The sequence below is a fragment of the Macaca fascicularis genome, chromosome 6 (assembly GCF_037993035.2).
Source record: "Macaca fascicularis isolate 582-1 chromosome 6, T2T-MFA8v1.1".
Classification (NCBI taxonomy): Eukaryota; Metazoa; Chordata; class Mammalia; order Primates; family Cercopithecidae; genus Macaca; species Macaca fascicularis.
The window spans coordinates 161,057,799-161,079,027 of record NC_088380.1 but is presented as its reverse complement, the minus strand read 5'-3'; the positions used below and the strand labels follow the sequence as shown (position 1 = coordinate 161,079,027).

Sequence of the window (21,229 nt, the reverse complement as noted above, 5' to 3'; positions counted from 1 at the left end):
TCAAAGAATGTTAGCTGCCACTGTTATCAGCTTTATAATCATTCTGATACGTCTGCTCTCAATGTGATTAGAGATGGTTTATAACAAAGACAGAAACATAAGAAAGATTTTTTTTAAAAGAAATAAAAACATCCCATAGAAAATGAAGAGAATGAAAGTTAAAAACTTCATGACAACTTGTCCTCTACATTGGGGTCTGAACTTCCCTTCAGCCCAGAGCGAAAGGGGAAATGCAGAGGCTTCCTGAAAAGAGGAAGGAGGCTGGCTCTTCTGAAGAGACGGTATTATCCCTTACCCCTCAACACCACGAACCTTTGCACAAATGCCTGTGTAAGAGGAGGGAGCCTCTGTCAGCAGGGCTCCATGTACCTGCTTCTTTAATTCATTCTCAACAAGAGCCAGGGGCAACATCCTTAGATCTCAGAATTTGAGAGATGTTACACTCACTTTGGGTGCCGGATATCTGGGAGAGAGCGATTCAAGGAGATTTTGTCACTGACGTAGATGTTAAATCCATTTTCTCGGTACGCCTGATCCACTCTCTCAGCATCGGTCATGGGGTAAGGTCTTCCTTGTTCTCCATTTCCTAGAAGCAAAGAGCAAATTCGATGTTGCCAATGATATATGGGGGTACTGTATATGGAGTGGGGAAAAAGGATGAAAAGTATGATTAAACCACCAACATAAAACTTGACTTGGATGTACAGCATAGCTCAGATTTTGCAGTGGGAAGTACAAAGAGTAAGAGGGGAACAAGCATTTATTCAGCCACTTTGCACATCTTGTTCTCATGTAATCACAGTGGCTCTGCGGGGTGGACATGAGACCTTTCATTCCATAGAAAGATAATCTGAGACTCAGAAAGGTTATCAAATCAGGAGTATGGATTCCAAAGCCCATGTTCCTCCACTCCGTCAGGAGCTCCAAAGACCCGTGCCCTCGAAGACCAGTCACTGGACAGCTAGGCCCACCATTTGTGAGTGGATCAACCTTGGGCCAAGTCCCACCAGCTTTCAGAGCTAAAGCTTCCTCCTCTGATAACCACAGTAGACTTGGAAGAGTCAAATGAGAGTTGCCTATTCGAAAGTTTTTTGTAAACTATAAAACACCTCATAAACACGAGGAAAGATGATTACTGTAGGTAAGGCAAACTTTATAAGTAAATCAAAATTGCCATAAATGATAAAAGATGCTTTGATTTTATTTTTGTTTTTAGGCCAGCAAACAAATTAAGATCTGCCTACTCTAAACCAGGAGTGCCTGAAAAGTGTTGCTTTGAGTCATGGATTTGGGTGGGTTAAAGTGCTAGCTTTCCTCTCTCTGCACAACCCATCTGGAGGAGTCTGATACTCCGGGAAATTTTTCTCTAGGTTCCCAGAGTGCATATGGTAAGAGGGAATGTCCACATCAACCCCTGCAATAGTAGCTTAAGAATCTGTCATTGACGGCTGGACGCGGTGGCTCACGCCTGTAATCCCAGCACTCTGGGAGGTTGAGGCAGGCGGATCACAAGGTCAGGAGATCAAGACCATCCTGGCTAACACGGTGAAACCCTGTCTCTACTAAAAATACAAAAAAAGTTAGCTGGGCGTGGTGGTAGGTGCCTGTAGTCCCAGCTACTCGGGAGGCTAAGGCAGGAGAATGGCATGAACCCAGGAGGCAGAGCTTTCAGTGAGCCGAGGTTACGCCACTGCACTCCAGCCTGGGTGACAGAGCAAGACTCTGTCTCAAAAAAAAAAAAAGATCTGTCATTGGTGAGGATCTTGAAGAAATGGCAATACAACCAGCTGGTTAAAAATCATCTTGCCTTCTAGAGCTTGTGGTTTGAGCAACACCTATTTACTCTGCAAAGTAAACATTGATAAAGTCAGATGTCCAGGAAGGTGCAAGCTGAGACGTGGAGCCCAAGAGCTCTGACTACTCCAATCCAGTCAGATAAGAAACAGGACTCCGTCATCTACAGTTTGTAATGCGTCATAAGACATCACTGATTGGACCCCAGGACAGATAACACGAGAGATCCAAACGCAGTAAGCAGGAGACCAGAAGTGTTTGCTCAGGGAGGGAAGCTTCAGGAGGGCAATACAGGAGAGCAATTCAGAATTCAGGCCCTGGAGCCAGATGGAGTGGAGTTCCAAGGCCAGCCCTACCCGTCCCCAGCTATGTCATCTTGGGCATGCCGTCAGCCTTTCTGAGTCTGAAGATTTTGCCCTTTGTATTAATTAGAATGAGGAGGTTCAATGTGAATGATGTGATGATTAAGGAGATAATGCGGGCAAGATGCCTGGCATATAATTAGCATTCGACAGATGCTGGTTATTATTATTCTTAATGTCTCCACTGCTGGTTACTTGTGTCTTGCTGGTTAGCCCGATGTTCTAATAATTCTGGTATGTCTGGCAAATCAGCTCTTCTCAAACGTTTTCTTTCTTAATTTAAGCAGCACCGGCTGGGCATGGTGGCTCACACCTGTAATCCCAGCACTTTGGGAGGCTGAGGTGGGCAGATCACTTGAGGCCAGAAGTTTGAGACCAGCCTGGCCAACTTAGTGAAACCCTGACTCTACTAAAAATACAAAAATTAGCCTGGCGTGGTGGCACGGGTCTGTAATCCCAGCTACTTGGGAGGCTGAGGCAGAGGTTGCAGTAAGCAAAGATTGCACCACTGAATTTCAGCTTGGGTGACAGAGCGAGACTCCGTCTAAAAAAAAAAAAAAAAAAAAAAAAAAAAAAAGAGAGAGCAGCACCCATTCCCCATTTTCTGGCATCTCTAGATTTCTCTTTTCATCAGTTAAGTTATTGTACCAGCTCTATTCAGAACCCTGTGGTAAGTTGGTTTTGTCATAATGTAATTAAAAAAAAATCAATAGTGGTGGGAGCCTCTAATGGAGATAAAAATGAATAAAATATTAATACCAATCCCTTAGATTTCTATAGTGCTTTCTAGTATTGCAAAGCTACTACATATTCATTGCTTTATTTGGCACCTCACAATAACATCCTGAGGTTGTCAAAGCAGGAAGCATGAGTCCCACGGACAGATGGAAAAACTGAGGCTCTGGGAGTATGGACTTTAACTGCTGATTAGATGGCTGTAAGTGGCATCAGAGCTGCTCTCCTGACTCCTTAGTCTAGGCTCCCTAGAGTTGATTCTCCATATAATTTCTGTACCACCTTACCCCAACCCTTCCCAACTCGCCAGTGTAAACAGAACTGCTCCCAAGACTAATTAGCCACAGAAAACTTTAGCTGAAGCCCTCTAAGTTGACTCAGTCTCATGGCTGCAGTGTCAGGTAGGAATCAACTCTGCCCTCCCTCCAGACCTGGGTTCAAATTCCAAGTCTGCCTCTTTCTTTCTGTGCAACAGTGGGCAGATTACCACCCCTCTTAAGAGCCACAGGCCCCTTCTTATTAAATGGGCCATAAAGGTTGATCCGAGGTTTCACAGAAGAAATTTCCAAGTACAGAGCATGGATCTTCCTCACAACAGGTGTTCAATAAATGTTGGCTCTTGTTATTATTGCTCCTTGTTTTAGTTGTAATCCCATAAGGGAGAGACATTTCTATCCTATGAAAATAAAATACAAAATATCCTATACGAGGGAGACATTTTCTATCACCCAATAAAGGTGGCAGGCAAATTCTTGCAGGCAGCGGATCTGGTGATGGGAGTGGAAAAAGGGGTCAGCTAACCAGTGAAGAGGGGCATCTGGGAATCAGGGGAAGGGATGGTGGCTGACGGGGAGGGAGCCAACAGGAGGTCCAGATACCCCTACTAAACATACACAGGAACACACACACACACACACACACACACACACACACACACACACACACGTAAGCATACGTGCATATGCCCTTCACAGTGCCCACCCATGGCCAATCCTGCCCTCCATACCTACGCGCTGAGCGTCCCTCCGGATGGCCTCTTTGTCATGCCAGTCCTTCAGCTTCTGTCCATCTCCCAAGAAAAACGTCTTCTTTTGTCGACTGTGTGAGCCCTTAAAAAAAGACAAAAACTATGAAAAATAGAAAAGGGCAAATAAGTTCAGCAACACAGGCCCAGGAGTTACACTGCCTAAGCGAGCTTTTTATTGACCAAATGCCTGTCATCTTGTGTTCCTTTATCCACTCCCTCAGCATACCTTTGTTAGTGGCTTGCCATGTGCCAGCCAGGTGTGCAAAGGTCAGCAAGATGACAGGAACGCAGTGTCTACCTTTCGGGAACTCACAAATTGGTGGTGGAGAAAAAAGATGATCGCATTCTTTCCGCCCATGGGAGAAAGTGCGCAGTGTGGTGACACCCAACAGAAATATAACATGAGCCACATGTGTAACTTGAAATTTTCCAGTATCCACATTTAAAAAAGGAGGTGAAGTTGTTTTAATAATGTACTCTACCTAAAATATTACCACTCCAACATGCAATCAATGTAGTACACTGATTAAGGTATTTTACATTTTTTGGTGGGGCGGTGAGGGGTGGGAGACAAGGTCTCACTCTGTTGGCCAAGCTAGAGTGCAGTAGCACCATGACGGCTCACTGCAGCCTCAAACTCCTGGGCTCAAACGATTCTCCATCCTCAACCTCCTGAGTAGCTGGGACTACAGGTACGTGCTACTATACCAGTTAATTACTTTTTGTAGCGATGGGGTCACCCTATGTTACCCCAGGCTGTTCTTGAACTCCTGGGCTCAAGCTGTCCTCCCACCTCAGCCTCCCAAAGTGCTGGGATTACAGGCATGAGCCACAATGTCTGACCTACATTCTTTTTCTTTGTACTGCCTTTGAAATCCAGTGTGTATTTTACACTTGTGGTCATCCCGATTCAGACTCATTTCAAGTGCTCAACAGTTTCATGTGGCTAATCGCTACATATTGGATAGGGGAGGGGCTCAGAGAATGCACTACATGAGTTCAGTTCCACTGGGGAGAAATGGAGAATGTTTCATAGAGTTGAGTGCATTTGGGCTGGGTCTCAGACAGGTCGACAGGAGAGGCAGGCAAGACAAACATCCTGGGCACTGACTTGTGACGTTTGGGTGGAGAACGGCAAAGCTGTGTGTGGCCCAAGGAGAAGGAGTGCTGTAAGCAAGAGTAGAAGGTAGGTCTTGGTCATCTCTGTGGTCCTGAGGGCCCAGCCCCAAAGAGAATAAATGTGTGGCGAATGGGCGTGGACTGTATGAAGAAGCAATTGAATGGCTAAAAGGAGAAGAAAAAAAATATATATATATATGTATATATACATGTATATATATATAGCAGCCCCAAGAGAGCAGCCCCCAAGGCCTGGGCTCTGACAGCATTTATCATTTACCTGGGGAGGTGAGCCCATCCTCATGGGCTCAATACTTCCCATTAGGAAGTAGTTTCCCTAATTAAAGGAGGCTGCATTCCAGTGACTGGGGTCAGCAGAAGGAACCTGATACTTTCTCAAGCCAACAGCGAAGTCAAAGGCCTCCAGGCCCAGAGCCTTCCCCAGGTAATGCTGCACCACACGGCTACTTACATATATTCCATGTTCATGTAAATACTTTCTGAATCACCTTGCCCATTACAAATCTTGCAGACTTGTTCTTGCCACTGTGGCAGGCAGAATCCAATAGTCCTCTTTCCGATATAATTAACTTCAAAGGCCCTGATGTGTGGTGTGCTGGACATTAGTGCTAACAAGAAGCCCCCTGAATAAAATCATCCCTGCGCTTGTTTATTAAGCCTCTGGTTGATCCTTGTGTTAGCAGGCTTTCCACAATGGCTCAACATCTTTATAACAGCTCTAGTAATAATAACAATCCTTTGTATTCTCTCTCCTATAGACCTCTCTGAATTGCAAGAAGATAATTCTGAAACTTGGTGTGTCAGATGTCTTGGTTAGAGAAGGGAAAAAAAAAACTACAAAAACTAAGGCCACATGCTTTCAACAGTTCTCAGGGTTCTTAGAAATCACAGAAGCTGAGCTGGAAAGTCCTTATGGAACCATTGAATCAGTTCAGGATACAGTTCCACAGGAGGGGCCCCCGGCACTGCCTTGGGAAGAGGAAGGCTGAGAGTAGGGGCTTGCTCTGCCCGCTCTTCAATCAGAGCAACAACACATCTGTTTTATGTACTGGGGTTCCATGTGGGATTTTATTTGAAGACAGTTCTTCTGCTAAAAATAAATAGATACCAAATTTCCTACACAAGTAAACAAATATACTTGGAAGCTGAGCTAGGACTACTTCTCCATACCACAGACAGAGAAACCAAGCCTTGGGGTAGGCCAGGAACCTGCCCAAGGTAATATTCTGCTTCTGTGATGTCAGGGTTGATCAGTTAGGGGCTAGTTAGCTCTCCTTTCTCCAGCCCTCCCTCCCAATCTCTTTTTCCTCTGCTGCTGCCCACAGATTGGAAACTTCGGTTGATTACTTTAGCCCACTGGTAGGACTAGAGGCTCTGCAAACTGAGGCTCCCTTAATGGAAGGCACAAAACTAAAGCCATGGTGCTCAAAAGGTTGTATCTGAAGGGGACAGGATGGGCACCACCTGGGAACTTGCCAGAAATGCAAATTCCCAGGGTCCTACCCTAGACCTCTAGAAGCAGAAGCTCTGGGGGTGGGGCCCAGCAATCCATGTTTTAGCAAGTCCTTGAAGAGATTCTGATACACACTGAGGTTTGAGAACCACTGGTCTACAACGAAGCAGACGATAATCCTACCTGATCTGTGTTGGTCACATCAAGTTGAGCAGATAATTATCATAGAAGGCTGCAAAACCCTGAGGCCTATGGGCCAAATGTGGTCACTAGCAAACAACCTGGTGGCTTTCAAGGTGCTTTTTGTTTTGGTTTGGTTTTCTTAATTCTAGTGTGAAAACAGGGAGATTTCATATTGTTTTATCAAGATTTTTGGCTTCTCCTGAAAACCTAAAAGACATGCCAGTACTGGGCTGACTTCCTTCAGCTCATCAGCTGGGCTGTGTGGATGGGGAACGTCTCCCCAGTTTGCCACAGTCCCTACCATTCCTTATCGCATTTCACCTGCCTCCCGTCTCTCATTTTTGTTACCTGCCTGGCACTGATGAGCTTGAAACATGCTGGGATATTCAGGAATGTATCCTGGTTGGGGAAGATTAGAAACTATGAGGACTAGGAGATAAGAAGTCCTGGAGGACATGGGAGATGTTATTTTGTTCTATGAAGTCCTAAGACTACACTGACGACCAATGGTAGATGTTACTGAATGACTGAGGGGACTCAGACAGAGAAGAAATTCCAAAAGTTGGGTTGCTGCTAGGATGAAACAAGACCATTTGGAAGAAGATATTAGAAGTGGCCAGGAATAGAAAGACCGAGTGTCCATCAGGATGTGAAGGAGAAGAATCAAGTGCAGGGTTGGGACTAGTGCTTCTCAAATTTTAATGTGCAGGAGAATCATGTGGGGATCTTGCTAATACTGATTCTGGTACAGTAGGTCTGGGGTGGGGCCTGAGAGTCTGCATTTCTAACAAGAACCCGGGTGATGCGACGCTGCTGGGCCACAAAAGACACTTTGAGTAGCAAGGGTTAGACAACTTTAAAGGGCACTTCAAGAGTCTAAGATTGCATGAAGGGTACTATTTCCTCTACAAGCCTGTGAATGTCTTCCAGTGCCACTGGGAATGGGGTATGGGGATAAATCTCACTGTTTTGACCTCAAAGAAGTAAACCCCTAGAATCTTGTTCTCAAAACAAAACACTGGATTGCTGACCTGATGGTATTGAGAACTAAGGCTCCAAAATCCTGGGAGTTTCATACCTAACTCCACTGCCTTTGCCTTATGATGCACACTGTTCCCTCTATCCCTCCCTCCCAGGGTCTGCAGAGATGAACTATGCTGTTTTAGGTCTCATTGGTCCTTATATCTTCCCTAAACCAGGAAGACTTTGGAGCCTGCTGACACAAGGAGTTCTACATGTCTAAGCACGCAGCTGCTAGAGTCCTCAGCCATCTGAGCTAGGTAGCTGCTCAGAGGCAATTAGTCTACCTCCGCTCATCTTACAGATAAAGGAACTGAAGTCCAAACAAGCCAAGCTACCCAACCAAGGCCTCACAGCAGGCAAGAGAATAAAAACCATGTCCTTTGACTCCCAGGCTAGTTTTTAGTGGGAAAGAACTCTTGACTATGACCTTGCACAGGCTACAGGAGTCACTGGTACCTCAATTTTCCCACCTGGAAAATGGAGTCAGCACTACCTCCCCAAAAGGTACTTTCAGACGAGCTGAGACAATCACAAACAGTATAGCCTCAGCACTCTCCTAATTTACACATGGATTGAGGACACTGACTCCTTAAGGATTTTAAGAATCTACTGTAAATTGACATCTCACCAAATCATGTAGATATAGAACTCAAATGTTATTGTATAGGTTAAAAAGTATTCCAGTTATAGGTCTGGACCTTCAGTAGGGTGGAAAACTAGTTTCAGTCTTAAAATTATAGAGTTGGTCAGGAGTGGTGGCTCACGCCTGTAATCCCAATACTTTGGAAGGCTGAAGTGGGCGGATCACTTGAGGTCAGTTCGAGACCAGCCTGGCCAACATGGTGAAACTGTGTCTCTACTAAAAAAAAAAAAAAAAAAAAAAAAAAAAATTGCTGAGTGTTGTGGCACACACCTGTAATCCCAGCTACTTGGGAGGCTGAGGCAGTAGAATCACTTGAACCCAGGAAGCAGAGGTTGTGGTGAGCTGCAATTGTGCCACTATACTCCAGCCTAGGCAACGGAGTGAGACTCCGTCTCAATAAATAAATAAATAAATAAATAAATTACAGAGTACATGGAGCCCAAAGGGCCCTAAGAATCCTATCCAAAAACCTTAACAGAAATTGTGGTCAATTTCAGGTGGTTTAGGAGCCCCTGAGGACTCCTAATTTCTAGAGGTAGTGCAGATTAAGAAACCCCAGATCATCTGAACTATCACCAAATGTTTACTGACACCTACTCTGTACAAAGCAGTGTGTCAGGCACCAAGGATGCAGGTTTGACAGCACAGATACTGTGTAGGCCTAATGAGATTTACAGAAAGATCAGTCTCTCTCAAAAGGTGGTTCTTGGAGAACCTGGATCCTTATTATAGATGCAAATTCCTGGACTCAAATGCTGAACCCACTAAGTCAAAGTATCTATAGATAGGAGCCCAGGAAGATATCTTTTTTAGAAAACACATTCTCCATGTGATTCTAATTCACAATAAAGTTGGAGGACCTTTTGTCTAAATCTAGCAGGCTCATTTTACAGATACTAAATCTGAGGCTAACAGAGTAGAATGAATTTGCCCTAAATCCTACAGCTTGTCAGACCCAGGGACCAAATCAGAGCTCAGAGTTCTCTCCCTAGAATAGACTGTAAGCTTCTTGAAGGCAGGGGCATTACACCACTGCACTTTCCTAGGCCAATACCTGACTCATCTTAGGCCCTTGAAAAATACCAGCTGAATGAATGAACGAATGAATGAATGCTCTTCAATGGGGTGAGTAGTCTAGTTTAATGACTCAGAACATTCTGGTTCCAGAGTTAGAAAAACCTAGGTTTTACTTCCTCGACAGGTGGACCCCAGTTTCCCTGACTGATAAATAGAGAAAACTAACAGAATAAGAGTATCTGTTGGGAGGATTAACTGAGCTAATCTGGGACAAAGTGTCCCAGTGTTTGGGACAAAGTTAGGCCCTCTCCTAGTAAAGGAGAGCTACTATCAATACATTATTTTTAGGGAAAGTTTATGAAAACATGGTATGTTCCAGTGTTTGTGATAACCATGTTTGGAGGAATAGGAGAGTGGATAGGAATCTAATAAGAAAAACTGTGGGTCCTGCAGAGGCAACCTATCTACCGCCTGATTCAATTCAACTGGCTCTTGCTGATAACAGGATTTAGAGTTTCCTCATTAACAGGATGTCATATGCCCACGTCGAAACACAGTGTTCTTCAAGGAAAGAAAAAAGTCCTAGTTAATAGTGGCACTCTACAATAGAAACAAATGCCACAAGACCATTAACAACAAAAAAGGCAGGAACATTGCTTCTCAAAAGACAGCAATTCTTATGCAATAGCAATCACTTAATATTATGTAAAAGAGCACGTCTGGATTTTTCAATCCAGAGGTAATTTTAAGTTTCTTTAACTCTGTAGGCTCAAAGATTTGTCTACAAAAGCTGTGATTATTTTCCTTCAACAACCATCTTTTGCTACTTTGCTTTCCCTTGGTTTCCTGATGTCCTTCTGCTACAGGAAGCAAAGGGGTGAGGAAGGAACATGGCAAGAGAAGTGAGCGAGAGTGTGTGGAGGAGACTGGCAGAATCAATGTGGAAATCACATTAAATAATAAATTGGCAATGGATTTTGACTGGCTGCTCTAAATAACTGCTTCTGGTATCTGCATGCTTTTACTTAACATTCCACTAAAATAATCGATTAGTGTTCAAACACACACACACACACACAAGTGGAATTTTAATCTTTGTTTAATCACTACTTAGCAGGCCTGGCAGCCTTTGGAGGTAGGAAAGAATGGTGGTGAAGCAAGCCAACTATATTCTGCTCAAGAAGGAAGATTTGTTAAAGTGCATACTCTAATCTCAACACTGCAGACTTGGCAAAGAGCATCTCTGGCCGAGCTGGCTAGTGTCTTCAAAACAATGAAAGGGCTGTATGCTCTCAAACAGCAATGTTGGAAGGAAAGCTGAGCAGGTCATCTGCTTCATCCACAGACTGAGGCTGTGTTATAGACCAGGTTCTGCTGCAAATTTTAGGATGGCTTCCCTCCATCTTCCTCTCAAAGAACCCTACAAAGGCAATGGAATGATTTTGCTTTGAGGTTTAAATAACTATAATTTCAAACATCTGTTTATCTACCAAGTAGATTAATAAACTTTTCTCTCTGTCTCTCTCTCTCTCACACACACAGACACACACACACACACAGAGCAAAGTAATCTCTTCAAGATTACCTTCAAGGTTCCCTTCGAAGAGGACCAGGTAGGGCTTAGTTTAGCTCAAAGCATAAAGTTTAAACAAGAGAGTTTGGACAATTAGATAAATGTACTTTCTTCATGAATTTTGAGGACATAAGCTGGATTGTTTTTATTAATTCATTCATCCAAAAAATGAATATTGAGGGCCTACTATGGCCAAAGACCTCTGGGAGAGACAAAGATGAACAAGGTAGTCCATGGCCTCCACAGACAGCTATGAGACAAGTATATAAGGAAGGAAAACACACATACACACATATACAAGCCTATAACATAGTGCCTTGAAAGCTGTACAGATAAATTCAATAGATATTTACAAAAGCCAAAAATTAAATCTACCTGGGATGATCGGGGAAGAATTCCTACAGAAGCAGAGCCTTTGACAGGAACCTGCGAGAAGGGGTAGGATTTTAACTGGTAGCAGTTAAAGGGTGGGGGTTAGGGGTGGAATCTAGCTAGAGGGAAAGTATGTGGAAAGAATGGGAGTTAGAAAGTGAAGGGCATATTTACTTGATGGCAAGGAGCCTGATACGGCTGGAGTGAGCAGGATGCAAAAGAGAGTCACGAGCAACAAGACCAGGAAGGAAGTCTGGACCAGAATTGGAGGGCCTTACATCCGAGCTGCTTGGCAGGTGGGAGCCACAGTAAGTCTCTGAGCAAGCAATAGACTGACGTATAGCTCCAAGAATAAAATACGTTACTACCTATCCACTTTCAATTAATCTCAGCATCCTCCTCCTCCCATGAGAAATGCAAGGAGAGAGATGATTTTGTTTTCATTCAGAGAAAATATCCCCTTTTCATAGGCTGAGGATCATGCATTCTGGTACTCCACAGTCAGACTTAGGTGAGGCTGACCCAACTCTAGCACCTATCCAGTAGGCTGCTGTTTTGAGAAAACGTAACTTTCACTATAATCAGAAACAAGCTGTATGAGAAAACAATCAAACCTGAATGACACTATTTATGAATGGAAGGAGGCACTACAACCAGCAACCACGAGACTACGTCCGCTGGGCCCACGTCAGGCAAGTCTTGTTGGTCCAATAAGCAATGGGGCTGTGTCTGTTGTCCCTGCTCCAGTAACTCCATTGTCTCAACACCAGGATGTTGAAATCTGAAATCTGGCCCTTCCCTAAGAGGGGAAGGTCACTCACAGATAGGAGCCATTGTTTCAAAGGGCTGATCCTGTGTTTCCAAGGGCAGAACCACACCAACCCTCCAATTCCTTTGTTTGGTGTAGGTGGCTCTAGAAAAGGTCATTTGCTACGTAAGGCGTGAAAGCTCATTAAAAGACTTTTTAAACAGTAGGGAGGAAAAAAAAGCCAAGATACTTTGGAATGCCTGTTATCTAAAGGGCAAATAGAACCTTCAGTAGCTTTTCCCTTCCATTCTAAAAGAACAATTTCAACACTTTCTTCAGGATAAGTGCCCAAATGCTTTATCACTGGGGGAAAAAAAACAAATCTACTCTGATCGATAATTTGATAATGTTCATCTGAGTCTCTTACCTATCAATCCATCCGTCCATCTGTCCATCTATCCATCAACTTCAGTGTATGATGAACACAAGCACAGATCAGGCCTTGTGCTAGGTGCTGAGGATATACTGGGGAGGAAGACGGACAGGGGTCCTGCTCTCATAGAGCTTATAGAAGTATGTGTGGTGGGGGGGAAATGTAGACTTTCATCCGAAACTACAGGTAAATTAAAAAAGCTACAGTGGCAGGCCATAAAAGAGTGGTACATGGTACAAAGAGAGTCCCTTTCTTTCAGATCAGATTGTGGGGGATCTGATCCAGTCTGCAAGGCTTTCTTGAGAAAATTGGATTAGAGGTTAACTCAGTAGAAACAGGAGTACAGAGCATTCCAGACAGAGGGAAAAGTAAAGACATACAAAGACTCTGGCTGAGCAAACACGAATCATAGGAGGGCCTGGAAGAGCAGTGTGTGTGGTGCACAGAGAAGCAGGGAAAGTCTGGCAGGAAGGAGAGGTAGGCAGGGGTGAGGATTCTCTTTCCTCCAGGAGCATTTAGAAATACAAGTGTTTTATATAAGGAGGTGATAACATCAGGTTGCATTTGGAAAGCTCTCTTGTAGCCAAGTGGAAAAGGGATTAGGAGGCCAAGAGGAGTGCTGGAGGCCGGGAAGGAGGCTATTACAGTGGTGCAGGCAGAGATGATGCTAGCTTGTGCTGGGAAGGCAGAAGTGGGGGTGGGCACATACAGATTTTTTAAAAATAGGGTTACTAGAGTCCTGTGGGTTTGAGTCAAAAATATAGCCTGAGAACTTAGTCAGGTGAGAAGTTCATCTGTAAGATCTGGATATCCATAGTCCCACAGATGCAGGTGAAATCTACCTGGGACCTGAGCCCAGCTCTCCCCTCACCTAGCCTAGTGTCTGTGTCATCACATGTTACTTTTAAGTTTCAATACTGTCCATAGAAAGCAAGTCAGGAAATCAGACCTAATGAGATAAGATTTTGTATCTATTTCACCTTCTAGAATTCAGTGACACATAGTCAAGAAAGAAGAGAGAAATCCTAGAGGGGTGGTGGCGAGCCTCCCATGCTCATGTAGAGTGTGCCTGTGCCCTCACAAAGAGTCCCTGGAGGCCCCAGTTCTCTCTGGTCCCTGGGAGCGTGAGGGCTCTGTGCTGGGGGAGCCTACTCTAGGAAAATAAGTATTTTCACTACCTCAGAGGGCACTGTGATTACTTCAACCAAAGAAACAGTCATCATTGGTGTTCATGCTGGAGTGAAAACTGCCTAAACTGGACTTTTGAGAGGTGGTGTGTCTTCATATTCCATGGGCGATTGTCAAGGGTGATTCTGATTTTGTGTTATTTTCACCTTAAGTGGTAAGTTTATTATAGCCTAACTCTTTCATGAGATTAGACTTGACTATATTATTATCGTCATTATATCCACTTTGTAGATGACAAAACTGAGGCTTGGAGAGAAAATCCATATGAAAGCATTTTGCAAACTGCCAGCCACCACATGAGTGTAATCATCACAGCTAATAGCACCTACCACATGTACCTGCCCATTCCTTCCCAAACTCAGTATCTAGAAAGGCTGCAGGAACACAGTTCTCAAATAAGGAAAACATGGTGAGATGAATCATACTTCTGTACCAAGAGGGCAATTCACAAGAGGTTCTGAAAATCTCAATCTAGCTGATGTGTGATCAATCACAGGAAAGCCCCTAGAAAGTGCTCTTCTTAGAGGCTTGACGGGCTAGGCAGGAGCGAGGGCTGCAATACTGCTCTGCACAGCAGCTGTGGATGGGAAAAAAAGAAAAAAAGGGACTGGAAAGCTCATCAGAAGGCAAGTTCCTACTTTTCAGAGAGAGAATAAAAAATGACTGCAAACATATCCTATTAGTCTCCTAGCTGGGTAAGTAGGGTTGAGCCACCCAGTAATAAAGTAGTTGCTCTAATAATAGTAATAATTATAATCATAATCCCCTACATTCTGAAGACAGCAAACCAGAGTGAATAAGACCATCTGTTTTGGCGTTGGAAAGGCCTAGGCTTGTGCCACAATTCTGTTTATTAGCTCTGTGATCTTGAGCAAGTTACACTATTTTTCACAAGCCTTGGTTCCCCAACTATAAAATGGGGAAATTAATAGTTCCTAGCATAAAGGTTATTATGAAGATTAAATGAGATGCAGCAAGTATAGCTCTTAGCAGTGTTTGGTATCTAGGAAGCACTAGCAATGCTAGCTACCATTATTAGTTACTATTTGGTAGTATTTCATAATTTACAAAGCATTTTTATATTTATGTCCAATTCCTTCCTCTCAGTTGCACCAGGGCAAAAGCAGACATCACCAACCTATTGTAATATTCTTCCTTGTGGATTCCAGACTTCGAGAATCTTTCTCAACACTGTACTCCAAGCAGTGCTTACCCATCAGCTGGCGTTGGTCAGGGGACAGGACCCATCTGCCACAGCTGCCTTAAGCTGGAAGAGTGAATTTCCAAGTATACCTGGTAGACAGTGACCCACTGGTTGATTTCTACAATCTTGGCTCTTTGGGCTGGCTGGCTGCTCACTGCTTGCAAAGGTCCCCCAAGAAGGGGAGAGGGGTAAGGGCATGGGGAAGCAACATGTGACTGATGGTAGTCCCCTCCTCTTTGAACTCCTTCCTGGCCCAGGAGGACAGTCTCTGCCTGGACAATGATCCTGGCCTTCTCCATCTCCCATCTTGGAAACTGAGAACTCTCTGAATTCTTCTTTGCTTCTCTTAGGGTGGAGGCCACAAACGGCTTTGAATCTCCTGGGCAGCACCCAGCCCCTTACCTATCCCACCTCACTCTCACTCTGGCATTCTTGGTTTTTATTTATTTATTTTTTAAGAGATGGGATTTTGCTCTGTTGCCCAGGCTGGCTTGCAGTAGCATGATGATAGCTCACTGCAGCTCCAGCCTTGACCTCTTGGGCTCAAGCAATCTTCCTGCCTCAGCCTCCCAAGAAACTAAGACTACAGGTACATGTACCGCCACACCTGGCTTTTTTCTTTTTTTTGTACAGACAAGGTCTTATTATGTTGCCCAGGTTGGTCTCAACCTCCTGGCCTTAGGCGATCTTCCCACCTGGGACTCCTAAAGTGCTGAGATTACAGGCGTGCGCCATCATGCCCAGCCTCTCTTGTTCTTATGTAATGATTTCTCAGCTATATGGTGTCCCAGGCAGGATATGTGAGGTGCAACCACAAGAGAGCACACAGGACAGTCTTCCCAGACCACAGCAAACTGCTGTGAATGCAGATACTCCTGTAGGAATCATCGAAACCCTCAGGCAAGCTTCCCTGACCCCTCTGGCTAGATCACGCCCCGATGTGGGAACTTACAGCATCCTCACTGCTCCTTTGTGACTTTACATTCATTTGGATGATCATTTGACTATTGTCTGTCTATCCTCAAATTGTGAGCTCTATGAGAAGACATCAATTTCTGTTGAATGAATGAATAATGAATGAATGAGTGGAGACATCTTTTATCTTTTCCAGATGAAGGAAAGGTCATCCACGGATTAGACATGTCTAATATAGTCACAAAGATTTGATACCATAAAAGGGTTCTGAGAATTGACTTTAGCCTATGACTAAATGGCTTCAGGTCAACTTAATGGGCTGACAAAACTCAAAGGAGAGCTGACTCACCTGATCCTAAAATAATTTTTAAAAAGATGCAACAGGCTTTGAACTCTTCCACCTTCTTCCTTCTTTCATTTTCAAACGGTTTCCTTTCTGGATTCCTAACTAAGGCTTGTGGCAGAAATTGCTGTATATCCCCTAGGAGCTGTTCTCCTTTTCTTCCACAGAAATAAGAATTTTAGCTGGGATATGATTGCTCAGAATAAAGATGATATTTTCCTGACATCCTTGTAGCTAGATGTGGCCTGACTGGTTCTGTCCAATGAGAGGTGAGTGGAGGAGCTGCATGGTAGCCTGCTATGGTTTGAGCATGTTCCCCAAAGTTTGTGTGTTGGAAATTGAATCCTCAGTGCGACAGTATTGGGAGGTGGAACCTTTAAGATGTGATTAGCTCATGAGGGCTCTACCCTGATGAATGGATTAATGCTGTTATGGAGGGAGTGGGTTAATTACTGTGAGAGCAGGGCCCTTACAGGATGAATTTGGTCCCATTCATCTCTCTCACCCATGTGATGCTTTCTACCACCTTATGTGGCAGCAAGAAAGCCCTCACCTGATGCTGCCCTTGATCTCGGACTTCCCAGCCTCGGAAACTGTGACCAAATACATTTCTTTTCTTTATAAATTATCCAGTTTCTGGCATCTGTTACTATAGCACAAAACAGGTTAAGACCCAGCCTCATGGAACTTACCAGAAAAAATTACTAATGTGCACCTTTGCCTTTCTTGTTTATCCCTTCCTCTGTCTTGCTGCCTAGAATGCAAAGGCTACTATGATGGACCATGAGGTGCAGCTCCACGCTCTAGGGATGGCTGAAGCCATCAGCAGGGAGTACAGGTTCTTGAGGACTTCAGGGGGCAGAACTGTGATACTAGTCCTGGAGTTAAAACCTCCAGACTTTGAAGTGACAGAAAAAAACACTATCTTGTTTGAACCATTCAAATATAATCGTAACTGATATAAGCTTCTTCTCTTGAGGCTTGAAAGACTGAGGAACAGCTTACGGTGTGGAGAGGTCGTTGAAGGAGGACCCAAAAGACACAGGCTTCAGATTCCTGGCTGTGCATTTATGAAGAGTAGGACCTTAGGCAGGTCCCCTTGTCTTTCCAGGCCTCCATTATTTGACGGTAGAATGGGGATCAAAATAATATCTGCCCATGACACGATTATCTACATAAGAAATGCTAAGGAATCTACAAAAAAGCTAGTAGAACTAATGAGTTTAGCAACATATAAGGTCAATATATAAAAATCAATTTTATTTCTAAATACTATCAATGAAACATTGAAAACTGATGTTAAAATACCAATTTCCATGGTGTCAAAAATATCAAATAGTCGAGATACATTTAACAAAATGTATAAGACCTACACACTGAAAACTACAACACTGCTAGAGAAATCAAAGATCTAAATAAACAGAGAGATACATTATGTTTATTGGTCAGAAGACTCAATATTGTTAAAAGGTGAGTCCTCTCAAAATTGATCGATCGACTCAAGGCATTCTTTATAGAAACTGATATTCAACAGACCTGGAAAAATAGCCAAAATAATTCTGTTTCAAAAGAGGGGCAAGGTTGGAGGACTTACATGTCCTAATTTCAAGGCACTCCTGGGATACAGTGACCAAGAGAGAGTGGCTGTAAGGTAAGGACAGATATGTGATCAATGGAGTGAACAGCTCACAACAATACACATTCAGTTGTTTTTGAACAAAGGTGCTAAGAAAATTCAATAGGTAAAGGATAATCTTTTCAACAAATAGTGTCCAAACAATTAGATATTCATATGTCAAAAAAATACACCCCACACTTCCTCACACCCTACATGATATAAACTTGAAATAGATCATAGACCTAAGCGTAAGAGCCAAAACTATAAAATTTGTAGAAGAAAGTATGTGAGAAAATCTTAGTGACTTTGGTTTAGGCAAAGGTTTCTTATAGAGGACACAAACTGCATTAAAATATGAATAAGTTAGAATTCATCACAACTAAAAACTTTTGTTGTTTAAGGGACAAGCCATGAACTGGGAGACTGGGAGAATATATTTGCAAAACATGTATCTTTTAAAATAATTTTTTTTTTTTTTAGGCCGAGTCTCGTTCTGTCGCCCAGGCTGGATGGAGTGCAGTGGCACAATCTTGGCTCACTGCAAGCTCTGCCTCCCAGATTCACGCCATTCTCCTGCTGAAGCCTCCCGAGTAGCTGGGACTACAGGCATCCGCCACTGCGCCTGGCTAATTTTTTGTATTTTTAGTAGAGACGGGGTTTCACCGTGTTAACCAGGATGGTCTCTATCTCCTGACCTCGTGATCTGCCTGCCTCAGTCTCCCTAAGTGCTGGGATTACAGGTGTGAGCCACCGTTAAAATAATATTTTTAATGGACACATAATAATTGTACAAACTTACAGGGTACAGAATGATATTTTGATACCTGCATATAATGTATAATGATCAAATTAAGGTAATTAGCATATCCATCACCTCAAACCTTGATCACTTCTTTGTGTTAGGAACATTCGAAATCCTCTGTTCTAGCTATTTGAAAAAATACATTATTGTTTACTATAGTCATCCTACAGTGCTATAGAACACTAGAACTTAGTCCTATCTAAGCTGTAATTTTGTATCCATTAACCAACCTCTTCCTATCTCCCCTACCCCTTCCCTTCCCAGTCTCTAGTAACCACTATTCTACTCTCTACTTCTATGAGGTCAACTATTTTAGCGCCCACATATGAGTGAGAATATGCAGTATTTGTCTTTCTGTGCCTGGTTTATTTCCCTTAACATAACTACCTCCAGTTTCATCCACGGTGCTGCAAATAACTTAATTTCATTCTTTTTTATGGCTGAAAAATATTCTATTTTGTATATATACCACATTTTCTTTATCCATTTATCTGTTGATGGATATTTAGGTGGATTCCTTATCTTGCTGCAATAAACATGGGAGTACAGATGTCTCTTTGAAGGCTGATTTCCTTTTCTTTGGATATACACCCAGAAGCGGGATTGCTGGATTGCTGGATTATATTGCAGTTCTATTTCTAGCTTTCTGAGGAACTTCTATACTGTGTAAAACACATATTTGATTAAGGACATATTCAGACTGCATAAAGAACTCATACCAGCCTGGGCAATACAGTGAGACCTCATCTCTAAAAAAACAAAATAAAAAAAAAATTTTGTCACATTCCTATAGTCCCAGCTACTTGGGAGGATGAGCTGGGAGGATTGCTTGAGTCTAGGGGTTTGAGGATGCAGTGAGCCAAGTACACAATGTCACTATACTCCAGTGGACAGAGTGAGACCCAGTCTCAAAAAAAAAAAAAAAAAAAAAGAACTTTTATAAATTCACCATTACTAGTCATTAGGGAAAGGCAAATCAAAACTACCATTAAGCTGGGTGGAGTGTATCATGCCTGTAATCCCAGCACTTTGGGAGGCTGAGGCGGGTGGATCACTTGAGGTCAGGGGTTCAAGACCAGCCTGGCCAACATGGTGAAACCCTGTCTGTACTAAAAATACAAAATTAGCCAGGCGTGGTGGTGCGTGCCTGTAATCCCAGCTACTTGGGAGGCTGAGGCAGGAGAATCACTTTAACCGAGGAGGCGGAGGTTGCAGTGAGCCGAGATCGCACCATTGCACTCCAGCCTGGGCAACAAGAGCAAAGCTCCATCTCAAAAAAAGACAAAAAAACAAAAAGGCAAAAAAACAACAACAAAAAACCCTACCATTAAATATCATTTTACACCTACTAGGCTAGCTATAATTTAAAAAGTGGAAAACAACAAGTGTTAGTGAGGATGTGGGTGGAGAAATTGAAACCTTTGTGCACTGCTGGTAAAAATGCAAAATGGTGCAGCTGCTGTTAAAAAGCTTTGTGGTTTCCAAAAGGTTAAATGTAGAACTACCATATAATCCAACAATTCCATTTTAGGTATGTATCTAAAAGAACTGAAAGCAGAGACTGGAACAGACATTCCTAGGCCAATATTCTTAATAGTCACATTACCACAATAGACAAAAGGTGGCAACAACTCAAGTGTCCATTAACAGATGAAGATGGAAACAAGATGTGACATATATATACGATGGAATATTATTAAGTCATAAAGAAGAATGGAATTTTGATATATACTATAACATGGATAGACCTTGACCATATTATGCTTAGTGAAACAAGCCTGACACAGAAGGTCATACATTGTATGATTCCACTTACATGAGGTACCTAGAATAGGCAAACTCATAAAGACAGAAAGTAGAATAGAGGTTACAGAGGAGTAAGAACGGGGATTATTGTTTACAGGGAATTATTGTGGGGAATCATTAAAAAATTGGGTATAGATAGTGGTAATGGTTACATGGCATTGTGAACATATTTAATGCCACACAATTGTATACTTGTGAATGGTTAAAATGACAACTACTATATTCATTTTAGCACAATAAAAAAAATACCTCCCTTCTCCTCCCCTCTAAAAAAGCCAATTCTTCTCGTTTTCAACTCTTACATATTCTAATATCCTTCTGGTGATTCAAATGTATATTAGCATATTAAAGGCTCTTTGAAGTCACACAGAAAAGAAAGCTGTCTAACTTTGTTTAATCCAGCATTTCACAAGTTTATTTGACTAGAAGTCCCCCACCCCGACAACCACTCATCTACCCCCACCCACTAGACAATGATTAATGCCCTAGGAAACTCACAGACTTTTTTGATGGTTATAGGGATTGGGTTGATGAGGGAGAATGCAACATGATTCCTCCTCTTGGCAACGTGCAATTCAGTTTTATTTTGTTTTAAAAAAGCACACAGACATCAAACAACTACACCAAGATTTCAAACTGACATACTAACTTGGAAGGAGGGAAATGAAGTTTATGTTAACATTTTCCAAAGGAAGGTTTCAGTCAATTTCTGAAGCATCTGTCACCCATCTGTCCACTCACTCATCCATTCATCCATCTGTCCATTCATCTAATACATGTTTATTGTGCAGCTACTATTTTTTGGCCTTACGTTAGGTACTGCAGGGAATATCATAAAGACAATGATTTA

The 21,229-nt window shown here is 42.9% G+C and overlaps 1 protein-coding gene across 3 annotated transcripts in view; it reads right to left on the bottom strand.

Moving 5' to 3' along the window:
• The window catches only part of GALNT10 (polypeptide N-acetylgalactosaminyltransferase 10), a 239,078-nt gene that overhangs the window by 131,981 nt on the left and 85,868 nt on the right, over positions 1 to 21,229 (bottom strand). For all 3 annotated transcript variants that reach the window (XM_005558350.4, XM_073994637.1, XM_073994638.1), the window contains exons 2-3: positions 3,898 to 4,000; positions 448 to 586 (exon numbers count right to left, since the gene is read on the bottom strand). In XM_005558350.4, the coding sequence (XP_005558407.3) occupies positions 448 to 586; positions 3,898 to 4,000 (242 nt within the window). The remainder of the gene's footprint in view (positions 1 to 447; positions 587 to 3,897; positions 4,001 to 21,229) is intronic.